This window comes from Larimichthys crocea, chromosome XXI (assembly GCF_000972845.2).
Source record: "Larimichthys crocea isolate SSNF chromosome XXI, L_crocea_2.0, whole genome shotgun sequence".
Classification (NCBI taxonomy): Eukaryota; Metazoa; Chordata; class Actinopteri; family Sciaenidae; genus Larimichthys; species Larimichthys crocea.
Window position 1 is genome coordinate 18,280,723 of NC_040031.1, and position 13,709 is coordinate 18,294,431.

Consider the following 13,709-nt stretch of genomic DNA (forward strand, 5'->3'; position numbering starts at 1 on the left):
GTCCAAAACAGTCCCAAATACTGCTGATGGATTCCACAACATGAGTGAGGCATATGAAATGTTGGCTATCTGTTCATCTTATCTCATCCCTGATCTTCAGCATGGATCTGGCACACAGCGGCTGCCTTGTCATACCAAACTCCATTTCTTTCACACAGCCCCATATTTGTTTACAGTGGAACATGGTTTAGCCTAAGCTCGTCAAAAGTGAGCATTTGTGTTTGCAAAGTATAAACTATAGCTTTCTGTCCACACATACAAGCCAATGCAACAGACCCACTGGTGTTCACACTCTCTCCCTCCTTGTCTGTGCCTAACAGTGGAGACTATATGACAACAGATGTGTTTGAGTCTGGACTGAGTCTTGTTCAATATTTGCTGATGTCTTAAGGAGATCAGGCCCACATGAAAGAACCCCAACTTGGCTCCCAGTTGAAAGGCAGGGCTGGGGATCTGAACAGGGCAAGCCCCTATGGCAGGTGGCCTGTCGCCCCTTCTTCTCACACAACTCAAACAGCCCAAAACCCTGCTTGGTTACTCTACACATGCACACTGGACGTGTTCCAGCCTGCAGCACAGCTGGTCTGATGGACAGGAAGCCAAGAACATGCACTTAGGGACAGATATACTGAGTGATGCACATGCAAGCTTTCACTCTGAAAATACAACCATGAAAGAAGGTTGTCAACTACACAGCTGACCTCAAACCCATGTTTGTTTTATGTTTTTATCTTGGTAAGAAAAGCAGCACAACTGGATTCAAAATTCACATTAAGCAAACAACTGTGACCAGTGAAACTGCTATTTACCAATAGTAAATATGCATTAACGACTTTGCATAACTTTAACTTGCTATCATTACTGCTGGGTGTTGTTCCCATGGCAACACTTTATTTGTCTAGTCCATCTACACAAAACATTTTAACAACGTATTAGTTGAAATCTTACAACCATTTTCTTATATCACACCACTGTGGTTAAGGTTTGGTTACGTTTATAGACACAAGCATCTTGTTTAGGGTGTGTTCATAATTTGTCACATGTATAAAAGGTATAATCTGTAACAATTTTTCTTTTTTTTAAATACCGGTACCGTTGGTACTATCTGTTGTGTTGGCTCGTGTTAATGCTCCCAGTTATTGTGACCTGTGAGCTCCAGTGGTTTACCAACTCACCTTTACCTCAACAACATGCATCAGCAGGCCAGCAGCCTGCAGTGCTGTGTGTTATACTGTATTACAGTGCCTCCTGCTGGCGGTACTGTGGAAATACATATATGCAGTACATATAACACATTTAAGAGTCATGTCACTAGATCACCTGTGAAGCAAGTGGTCCAGATTGTCCACAAAAACAATCTTATTTTTAATCTAAAAGTTATTATCAGAATCATGTGAAGACTAACTTTGTGCTTCTGTCACCAGTGATAAAAACAAAGTAGCCTGCATGTTCAAATAGTTAAGTACAATTGTGAGCTACTTAAGTACTTCAGTTTTAGGGTACTTTATACTTTTCGTATGCTACATTTTTAGAAGGAAATATTTCTCTTTCATCTGATTTTTATTGAAAATATCTGTATCATTTCATAAAATGTGACACATGACCCAACCTTACTAAGCAGTTAACCGCTCCCCCACCACAGCGACAACATTAATAAGCTGCATTATAATAATCCCATAATATAACCTGTACATTTTGATGAAGACTTTAAATGCAGGACTTCAGCATGTTAGAAGTCCTGACAGTAAATTAAGCAGCACTTTTGTTTCAATTAAAAACTGTTTAGTTTGCATCGCTGTGTGATAAGAAATGGCAATGTACTCCCTGATGCATGCAGAAAATAAAAGTCTAGGCAAAATTCAAAGATGAATAGACATGGAGTTCAGATTGAGCATACACTGAGGTGTTTAATAAAGCTGACAGTTTCTACTGTTTGGGACTTCACAGGAGAACAAATTCTATGTAAGAGTTGTTTACTTCATTTTATACAGAATAAGAGAGATAACCTAAATTACACATTAAAAGCCAATATTTGTACTTTTGTGAAGAATACAAATTTTGTACAACAATATCTAGCATAGTATCTTAATTGTTTAATAAAAAGTTCACTTGAATATTTATTGTATGATGAAAATAAAATAACACATTCAAGGGAAATAAAATGTAGATTAACTTAAAATCTCTTTTGATTTTGAAACAAATAATTTCATTATTGGCAACAAAGTCCAGCTTGTGCCGCCAAACGGTCTGAGCATTCAAACCGAAAACAGCTTCTTTAGTTAAGTGAACTATCAACTACAAACACTTACCAAACACATAGTTCTGTTTATAAAAGCCATGAAGCAAAGCAGTGTACTCTTACACAGCAAAGTGAAGAAAGTCCTCTACAAAGGTTCATTGATTACTCTTTCCTTTCACATTCATCAGTTGTGCACAATTTGGACATAGACCAAAAAGAGCAAAGCGTATCGCGGTGCATTCACCGTGCATTTCACTGTGTGAGTCTTTTCTGAGAAGAGGCAGGTCTGGTCAAGTTTGAGTGATATCTGCATTGTCTTTTTTTGTTTAACCGAGAGAAAATAGAAGAAAAATGGTATAATTTTTCTTTGGGATAAGGCATTTCCTAACTGTGCATATACTGTAGATAGATAAACTACAAAATTCCCTGATATGTTATCAAGTGCTAAAGTATGTGCTCAACTACGAGGTGGTGCTGCCAAGACGGGCAGACAATTTTTGTTGTAGTCATTTATTATTGCTATTTTCACCAGCTGTGTTAGGCTGGATTACATTATGGATTTCCATACTGTACATTATGTTAAGTATGTCTACCAATGTATATGAACATGAAGAGATTGCCCCGGGGGTATCCAAATCAATCATTTAATAAAGTGTAGTATGTAACTTGTAGTATGTCCAGCAACTGCTAGCTGTGGCACTTCAGGGTAACAGTCTACTCTCAGAGGCTCTTCTTCCTAATGCTTTGTGGACTAAATGTGACCTGTACTGACATCATATTCTGTATATATCATGTATTGTATATCATGTGTATCAACTGGGGCGTAAACTGCATAGATCATTACGGGTGTATACTGAGAAATACCATGGAGCTGATGATAAGGTGGCGAGAACAGAAACCTCAGAAACCCACACAAGATATGTCACGGCAAATGCAGAGTGATACCTTTTCTCGTACAGCAAACTTCTCATACAAATGTGTGCAATCCAGCAGTGAGATTGAAGTCAATGACATTTGTTGTTGGTGTTATTATGAATTAGCTGCTGAATTATTTGCTTCTGTGATGATGGAGAAGAAAACAAGTCACAGCCCCCTTTTACTGGTTCTGTCTCTGCACACCGTAATAACACAGACATCCACCTCGTGTCCCAACACGTTTCGAGTACATGACTTCAACGCCTTCAGATTTTCACTTTTCTGGATCCTAAGGTTCCTAGGCCTAGAGTTCTCATACTAGTAAGAGGGCATTGATATAAGATACCATTGGGGCCAATTTAAAGAAACACATGAGTATTTTTGTACATAATTATGACTGACATTTCAAGTAGACTGCGATATTTACAACCACATATCGGCACAGGCATGATAAGTTTTGTGTGAAGGTCAGCAGCCACTTTTACCACATTTATGTCTTCTGTTTGAATTCTACGAACCAATAACAGGATAGTGGAAAGGGCTGGAGAGATGGCATGTCTTTCAGTTGAGCTACATGCAATAACAATAGATTATTTTTCTTTGTGGGGATGGGACCTTGGGTTTGAATGTTGGCAGTGTATTCAGCAGCTGCTGGTATACAACTAACACAAGCTAACAATAGGAGAGAAGAAACCCCATTTCCCCTAGCCTTGTGATCATCCTTCACAAATATGAAAGTAGTGGAACTTCAACCTCACAGCATTGTTATTACAACGTCTTCAGGACAAACGGTCACCACTAATAAAGAGAGAAAAAAAACAGATTGACCACCTGGAACTAAAAAACATGGGAGGTTATGTTGGAAATTCAATTTAGAAGAGATTACAGTAAAATTAACAAAATAGCAAACATTGACCAGTGAATGATCTACTTTTTAAGGGTCTACTCTTGTAAACTTGGCTGTAATCCACAAAAATATACTTTTCTTGAAAACGGTGATCAGTACAGTACATTCAGCATGTACTCACACCCTGGTGATATATATTAAAGTCGTTATTTACACAACAAAAGAAAATGTTTGGCTCAAATTTTCAATTATACAAACAGAACAGCAAATGTTCATGGCTTTAGATATCGATTCAAGATCTGGTTTACATGACTTTACACTGTTTGCAATAACGCACAATAAAAAATAAAACTATGATGAGAGAAATGGTGCATTTGAGTGAATTGTTAGGAAACCGTAGCAACTGTACAAAACAACACAAAAGAACAGCTTTGGCTTATATTACTGATGAACTGTTACACAAATGTGAACATGTTGATTTTCTCACCAGTTCAACTGGACAGGTTCGCATTATCTTAATTGCACATTTATATACCCTACTCTTTTAAATTATAAAATGAATAGTATCTCATTATTGCAATAAATTCTGTTGCTGTTTTGTGTTTACCTCCAACAGTATTGTTTCATTTATTCACTAAAGTAGTCTCAACTGTTGCAAATATTTACTGTGTTCTGTATTCTTGTAAAGTATTAATTAACTCCATGTTCTCAGGTATCTTCTGATGGACTGAATCAATAAATTAGAAGAGGCCACCTAAGATAAAGTTCTTGTATGGTTACAGCATGATTTTAAGAGATCGTTCTTGCAGTGGACATCATATGTAAGGGTCCTCAGCCTGAAAGCAACGCAACTTTCTCTGATTGTTTGCAACTTGCGAGCACAACAGCAATACAGCAACTACATGTAAGTGTCTGACTAGACCAGTGACTACAATAATCTACCACCTATTGTTTAACAATTTAAGTTTAACATCTCTTTTTCTTTCTGCAAACGTCATCTGAATTGCACCAAGTACCTGATACCACCTGCTTGTGCATAAAATTCAGTCCAGCTAACTGAGATTTTTTTTTTTAATCTTACTGTTTGAGAATTTACTTTAGATATGTCCTGACACGTCTTATAACATCTGCCACTCAGTCTTACAAATTGAAATGGAGTTGAATAATATTATAATGATAGCTCTAAGGACCCTTGCTCTTTCTTTTATCTCCATGTCTAACCCCTCCCTTTCTCTGACTGGCTGGTGACTGGAGGCCTGATCGGGGCTCTTTATGTCACCCATGTGTCCATGCGCAAGCGCTTGACGGAGGGGCTCTCCCTGTCCTCAGAGCTAGCAGGGGGTCTGCCCAGCCCCAGCGGTGAGTGGAAGTCTGGCCGATGGTCCTCGCGATCGCTGCCATCATAAGAGCTACAGGAGGAGCTGAGGCTGTCGGCGGGTGAACGTCCCAGAACTTCCTGTCGGCTGGACCCTTGCTGCGGCTGCTGAGGGGGGAAGCCAGAGGGGGTGACACGCTCCCGTGGCGGCGAAATGGGCTCGGACTTGATGTTTATGCTCTGGCTGGTGTTGATTGAGAGGTTGGAGCCCTGAGGTAGGTGACCTCCACCACTGCAGAGAAGATAAGCATGACATTTCTGTGTTCAGTCTAAAAATGAGACACCAAAATGTGAGGTGCAACCATGTGAAAAAGCCAGGAATATGTAGATGTGTGATTCAGCATGATATCACAGAGCACAGTGGGTGTTGCTTTTATGTGAGGGCGTCTGGAGAGTGTGCCTTTGTTTGGAAGTGTGTTACTCACACCAAAGAATTAAGAGCTGCCTGGCCCAGTTGATGCTGTTGCCATGCCGACATGGAGCCCAGTGAGAGCCCAGGAGAGCTGAAGCCCTGTAGGGAAGAGATCTCTGCACTGCTCAGGGAGAACTCTGTAAAAACAAAAGCAGCCACACACAGTGAGAACTCACTCATATTTTAGCTACAACATCGTGTGCCACTGAGAAACAAGCAGGAACCAACAGCGTGTAGTACAAACAGTCACGGCTGAGACGGTTGTTTTCAGTCTGAGGGGAGAGCAAGGCCAGACTCACCAGCAGGGTTGTAGGAGGTGGGCATGCCTGAGTAGACCAGGCCCTGTGGGGGTAAGCTGGGGGTGGTGACAGACACTACTGGAGTGGCCAACGGCTGGGTGGATTGAGAGCTGCTTATCCTCTGGGTGTTCTGCAAAACACAGAAAAACAACATAGAAAATGCATAAGCCCAAACTATGACACACTAGCACCTCATTTTAACACTTAACAGAGTATACATTTTCTATATTTAATTAAGAGCCTACATTTATCTTTAAGTTCAGATTTAAGTTTGCTATACATATCGTGTTGAAACTTGAATGTAGTAATAAAGGCTGCCACCAGATGGTGGTGTAGCTTCATGGAAGTCAAAGTGCTGAGCTTCCTGGTTTATTTTTACTACCTGTGTGTTCTGACAAATACAAAAAAAAAAAAGATACAGGAAACAATATTCAATAAGTGATGAGGTTTTCTGACACTATTTAGATATAGTTCCCAAAAATATATGTGTATGTATATAACAAACAGCATAATCTATCCCACGGTAAAAATGGTTACTATGTGTTTAAAATAGTTCAGTGGATTTCAGTAATCACAATAAATCATTAATTTCTTCCATCACTTTTAAGTGTACAACTGACAGATGTAGTCAGCGTAGGAACCACAAGAACCGACATGCAGCTAGAGGCAAAACAAATTATTAATCAGATTCACGCCGATTTGCTTGATGAGTTTTATGTTGTTAGACATGAAAAAGAGTGCTGTTATAGGGACTGTGCAGGTTAGGAACGGCTGTGATGAGCAAGCCCGTTTCAACGTCATCTATTGCCTGCACACTGAGAGTACAACAAATCAAAATGAGTGTAGTGATTAGTCTTATAATCAAAAAAACAAACCTTAACTGGGAGGGTGCAAAAGGATAATATAAATGACACATTTCAATTCCCAGAGTGACGTACGTAAGCCCCAGTGCTTTTTAGTGCAGTGACTAGCATGCACTCCACACAAACACACCTACACAGCACGGTGTGGTCATGCAGCATACCACGATGTGAGCTACAAACGCACGCAGTCCAACTACACTAATCAAATGCAGACATATTTTCGAACAATGCTATAACAAATCATCAGAATATAATGTAACAAACAGCTGCCAGCAGTTTGAAGCAGCATTGCATCATGATCTAGTTGATGGCTTCCTAGCATTGTTCCAACACTCTCCAGCCAGATGACTTCACCAAACCCAAGTATCTCACAGAATGATATCATTTACAATGATGTAATCTTTCCTCAGAAAAAATACCAATTATTTATATTTTTACCCACAAACACTTTTGTTATTCTAAAACCTTTCAGATTGTGACTAAAATATAATAGTTAAATAATAATAATAATTTGCGCTAAGCTTACACTCTCTTTCTCTCTCTTTATCTTGCTCACACTCTTCGTGGTGTATGACTAACATTGACGTGTTGGAAATGGAGGAGCCAATTTAACAGGCTGAGGCAATTTTCACAGGCCAAACCCAAAAACATGCAGTGACAAAACATTTTTTTTTTTTTTTAATTTATTATTGCTGGCAGTTCTGAGAGCCAATCTCCGGTTTGAGCACTGCCTTTAGTCTAGCATGTGTGATTACCGGAAGCATGTTCACATCTCAGCCATTTGCCCAGGCATTTGTCAGAACTCACCAAATCCATTTCCTCCTCCTCCGACTGCCCTCAACAGAAGAAAAGAAGAGAGGCAGAGTTACAGAGATAAGAAGCAGAGTGACTGTAAATCGCTCTGAAAAATAGTGCCAGCCATCTAGATTTTACAGCAAAGGGGGGCAATAAGAACTAAAGAAACGTGGATGACTTCTGCAGTCATTGTAAATTCACACTTATTTCAAGCCTATAGCCTGATGGTATACTCATGTTTTGTCCAAAGCACAAGCACCTGATTTACATTCAAGTATGTGGCCACAATCTTCGAACAATGAGTGTACGTGAAGCTATAGCTTATTGGGCTATATAGTTGTAAGGAGAAGAAGAAAAAGACAGTATGGCTGCAGAATTGTTCTGGATATTGACCAACACTCATATGATTCTGATTGTGACACTGCAATCATCCTGTAATCATCACAAATTACACATGAAGTTTCTTCATTGGTACCAACAATTACCTAATAGTACTTTGTGTTTCTGAAATCATCCCTGCACTAAAAGAAAAAAAAACAGATAGCCCATCTTCCATCTTTTCTGTGCTGTGGGACATACTGTGACCAGGCCAGGGCTGTCTTAATACCCACACTCAATCAATAGCAGCAGGAAGACACGACAAGGGCGACAAGATATTATCTGGCTCACACCCTGGGCCCCTGATTAAGTCTTCATCTACACTCTGTCACACTGAGATGTGATTAATTTAATACCATTATGGCCTAATGACAGGCTGTCTGCAGACCTGCCACAGCCAGCACCCTCCACAGACTCGGTTTAAAATGCTCCGTTGGCTCAGACAGAACAGAACCTTCCTCCAGCAGCTGTCTAACCTGTTTCAGACCTCTTACAACACAACCTGCCTTGCTCTACTGATTCCACATGCCAACATGGTAACACACAGTTGTTTAAACACTGCACTCCAGGCTAGTTGTGGCTCGGCAAAAGGAGGAGCACCCACAGTAACCTGAGGTTTATTTACCAAACAATCATTTTCCTGGAGTGGCTCCTGTTGCTGACAACACCAGCAACACGCAAAGTTGAAAACAGTACAATGGCTGGCCGGTGTCTGGAAATCCCCCACCTATAGTTTTTTTTGTATGTTGATTTATGACTAGCCGAGTGCAGTTTAGCCTCAGGTGTTCACTGTGGTCAGAGCACTCTGCACCTTCATTATTATAATTAGAGAACGCCTCTCATTTAAATGGGAATAATTGAGTGAGAGTTATGACACCTGGGCTGCAGATTTTTGGCTCGGCCAACATTTAATGGAGGTGATCTAGGAAGAATGCTGCACAAGAGAAATGTTGCTCAGATGTGGCCCACACACTGGGAGTGAGTCCCACTTTGGCAGTAAGTCCTTGGTGAGGTGACAACCTCACTCAAAGTTGTAACATGCTACACACATCCAATATGAATGTCTGGATTGAAACACTGAGCAAAAGCTCTGGTCTGCCCTGCAGCAGAGATACTTAAAGGTCCTTTAACTGGTGATATTTGTGTGCAGTGGTGTGCTCTGTACTCACCAGTGGGGGCATCATCCCTTTGCTAGATGGAGGGATAACAACCCTTAGGTCTGGCTTGCGGCTTCCCATTCCCATGTTCCCTCCAGGGGGTGGTGGAGACTTGGTGGGCATTACTTTACCCAAGCCATTGCCGCTGGGTGTGCTGAGGATGCCCGGAGAGCCCCTGGGGTTAACAAAACCATTCCCTGCAGAGGTACACAGCAACAGAAACACATCATCAAACCATGGACTGTGACTGACAACACTACCAGTCATCAAGCAAGCCTCTCGCACACTGTTGTTTTCCTGTCGCCGCATGCAGCGTTAAGTGTTTCCAACCCTCTGGGAAGTTTTAATAGACTTGGATAATTATCCTGCACATTTACAAAAATAAAATGTCCATTTCAAAATTGATGAGCCTTTTATTTTTATTGTGAATGATTAGATCAAAGTCAATTCTTTGCATCTTGGGATGAGGAGCAGTTCACTGACAAATGTACTGTGACTGCTTAAAAGAAATAGCTGAAGCCATTACAGTTGAATAAAACACAATAAAAGGATCTAGGATGTTGTTTTTTTCATTGTGCCCACAAACAACAGCAAAGTGCTAGACACCCCCTTAACAACCTTCACACCTTGATGTACACGGTCATTAGTCATTTCCTTTTCTTCAGAAAGTAAGTTTGAGTCCTGAGCACCCAGCTAATTTTAGAAACTCCTGTCCTCCTCACTCCAACACTACAACTGGACCACTATCCTGTGCAAAGAGTAAATACGTGAATGGACAGATTATCCTATATCTATAAATAAAATAAAGACTTTTAACAGCACTGTTACCCACGTGGAGTCATTGAACAGTTACTGCACATTATTGTATAATATACTATAATATGTTATGTAGCCTAAAAGAAATTTCAGAAATACCAGCACCAAGATAAAGTGCTTTGTGATTTACAAATATGAGAATTAAAATAAATCTATTATGATAACTTATGTGTTTTAAAAACTACAGGTTTCAGGAGGGCTTTGATAGCCAAATGATTATAGCACATGCCGCATGGCAACACAGTTTTAACTGTAGCTGATAAGACCTTTGTTGCATGTCATCCCCCTAGCTGTAACTTGTTTCCTGTCTGCCTCTGTTCCAGGCCAATAAAGGTAAAAATGCCTCCAAAAATGCTAAAAAATAAATAAATAAAAAAAGAATACAGGTTTCAGATTAATTCTTCCTGGACATGCAGTACCTTTTTTCGATTTCAAAATACTTTATGACTCATTTGAACAAGGTCTGCAGCTCCACACAAATCCACTCTAATAAAAATGGAGCACTGAATTGCTATGAAAGAAAATAACCAAGACAAAAGCAATGTTTCAAGTGCACTTGAATTTTACATTGAACATACTATACCTAAGTCTAAGTAAAAACAAAACAAAAACAAAAACAAAAAAAAACATGTACATGTTGAAATCCTGAAAACAAGGGGCAAACAGAATGAATTGTATCTAGCACTGTATCAACAGATCAGTAACACTTCAACAAGTTGCTGACTTCTCCATTGTGTTCAGTGTATCCCAGTGAAACACAAAGTGTGTGCACAATGTGTAGGCCCTTGCGTAGGAACATAATGGAACAATAGCCCCTCTGACTACAGATAAGGACAGCAACAATTCACGGTCAAATAAACAGTTATGATGCCGACAATAGTATCACACAGCTGAATCAACAGTATATACAAGCAGCTATTGCCATCAGCTCTGGCTTTGATCACACAAGACTTGGCTGCTGCAAGAAAACAATGTTTACAGAATTAGCAGAGTAAATGTCCAAGGCCCTAAAATAGCAAACCTGATTAAAAGCAGTGAAGATGTCATTGAGTGGGAATGAGATGTTAGTGCAAATAGAATTTCATGTAAAGGAATGACTTGCAACGTGGCAAAAACGGCATGTCAAGAGCTTTCTGATTACAATCAGTGAGCTGTGAAAGCTGTTGTCAAGAAAAGCAAGAAAAAGGAGATGACAACATGACAGCCTTTTCACAACAGATATTTTCACTTGTCACAACAGGGAAACACAGGTGTAACTAAAAACACTGAAGATGGCTGTATTGCAATACGTAACTCACACTCAAGTGTGACACCGGCCACACCAGGCAGTTAACATGCACAATACTGGTAAAAAATTATAAATTATGCCTGTGTTTTTTTTATGCTAAGACAATGTGAAATAAGCCAACAATTTAACTTCAAATTTAATGAAACACCTTCTAATAACACATATACAAAACTAAAAAAAAACATAATTTATGACATCATATATAGGCCTACCTTTAAATAACACTTATTTTAAAGCACCAGTCTGTAGGATTTACGAAAATATGTTGTGTTGTAGTTGCTGATTGCAACTCCCTCGCTTCACCATCTCCTTCCTCACATAAACAACAGTGGCTGTGAGAAACACAAAGCTCCTAGCTCTCCTGTGTGACATGTCTAAGACAAATTTGATTGTACATGAAGCTGCTGCTCCTTTTCATTATTCAATATTACTAAAACATGAATGTAGTCACACTGTATCACTTTTCTTTGTCCACTTTTATACCAGCATATTATAAGCTGACAACAGTATGATACACTGAACACACTGCCAGCGCATCACAGAGCAAACATAGACAGACTGACAGACAGACATTCTGTCGGAGTGCTGTATTCTCTGGCTAATTTAGGCTTGGATTAACCCACCTGACTTGCATATCTTTGCAATGTGCCTTTGATTAAGACTTCAAATATCTGATGATGAGAAAATCCCATATATCTTCCAAGATAGAAGGCAACACATGTCTGAACAAATGCTTGGACAACAAAGTTCAAGCCAAGGTAACAGCCACAAGTTAAGGCCCAGCCTTTCAGCAGGGGCATTTCAATGGACTTTTCTGATGTCTGCCCTCATTCTATAGTCAGACTTCTCTAACAGATTAGTTGTGCCAATAAATCCTCTCTGGCTTTCAATTCATTGTCCTGAATTATTAACACAGTTTGGGAAGGGTTATTACATAAGGCCTTGTGTTTACAACTGAAATATTCAGTTTTCATTTTAAGTTCAGGGAAAGAAACAAAGACAAAGACTTATTGTGCCCAACATCCCACAAAATGTCTTGATGAATGGGTAAAAAATAGATGGGAATCATGGGCCACCAAAAACTGTTTTTCTGATGCCATTCACACTCCTATTGTTGTGTCTCAGAAAACTAAGACCAGGCAGGATGTGCAGAGGGTGATTTGTTAAGACTAAAAGGCAGATGGCAACCAGGTAAATATTTGTTCTTGCCCCCCCTCTCTTTTTATATTTTTGTTTTTCTATACAGTTTGGGTATGATTCATCATCATCCTCCAACTCTGAATACATGTTTCACCTTTAATTAACCCCACAATGAAAATGAAAGAAAATAACTTTCTCAAAGCAACATTTGCACTAAACACATATCACAAACTTGGTGAAACTATAGTATTATTTATTCCATTACCTGGTGTGATCTACTGAACATGCAATCGTGCTTTATAATTGTGTTCTAAAAGCTTGTAATGCTATAATATCAAGTAAAGGATGAGTACAGCTTGCAGACATATTGCATAAGAGAGAGCATGCTGTGAAATCCTCCTTTTCATTCTTAACACTCACTAGTCAAGGACCAGGGCTTGTAATTAGGTGTAATTGTATGAGTTGTTGAGAGAAAAGATCTATTACAGAGCTGCATGCAGGAATAATAGTATAAAATGAGATTTAGAGAGAGGTCTTTTGAACATGTAGTAGCTGTAGAGCCATTATCTAAACCAAAGATTAAGCAAGATAAGGCAGAAGGCTTATTTTAGGAAGAACAACTGAAATTTGTTTGCTAGAAAAATCTCACCAGTCATGTTCACTTTGACATCTACATACTATACGCATGCTTGTAAATCAGCTTATAAGTAAATCCTCCAAATCTCAATCAGAAACTCCAAGGTTGTATGGCATTTACTTCTTCTATTTGCCTTATGTAAAAAATGAATACATAAAAAAACACATAATCTGTGGTGACACCATCAAACAGAAGAGGAGAGGAGATATCACGCGGTACATCTTCCATCTGGCCAATTTGAAAGGCCTCTGCTGTGGTCATAGCTGCTACTTGCGAAAAATCAGAGCTATGTCAGGAATGGTCATCTGACAGCAGGGCTGGAGAGGTTTCTTCTCCCTGTAGCCTCTGCTGTTCTACACAGTTGGTACAAACAACAGCTGCAGCATGCTCACGCTGTGCCAAGCGCTGACGCCCCCCTGGCATAGGATCCTAACTCTACCCCAACCCTGGTACCACACCCTCATCCAGTGATCTCTTTAAAATGCTGACTCTAAATCTCCAATCTGAGGTGGTCTAATTAATACCTGAAATATATAAATAATCCATTA

General features: G+C 39.6%; 1 protein-coding gene across 12 annotated transcripts in view; it reads right to left on the reverse strand.

The window, feature by feature from the left end:
• Positions 1-1,881: 1,881 nt before the first annotated feature.
• Positions 1,882-13,709, reverse strand: part of mef2aa (myocyte enhancer factor 2aa) — a 101,179-nt gene continuing 89,351 nt past the window's right edge. For 7 of the 12 annotated variants that reach the window (XM_019262994.2, XM_019263000.2, XM_019262999.2 and 4 more), the window contains 5 exons: positions 9,293-9,477; positions 7,758-7,781; positions 6,088-6,217; positions 5,802-5,925; positions 1,882-5,608 (listed from right to left, as the gene is read on the reverse strand). In XM_019262994.2, the coding sequence (XP_019118539.1) occupies positions 5,272-5,608; positions 5,802-5,925; positions 6,088-6,217; positions 7,758-7,781; positions 9,293-9,477 (800 nt within the window). In that variant the 3' untranslated portion in view covers positions 1,882-5,271. The remainder of the gene's footprint in view (positions 5,609-5,801; positions 5,926-6,087; positions 6,218-7,757; positions 7,782-9,292; positions 9,478-13,709) is intronic. The other 5 variants (XM_019262997.2, XM_019263003.2, XM_019263002.2 and 2 more) reach the window with 1 other exon arrangement.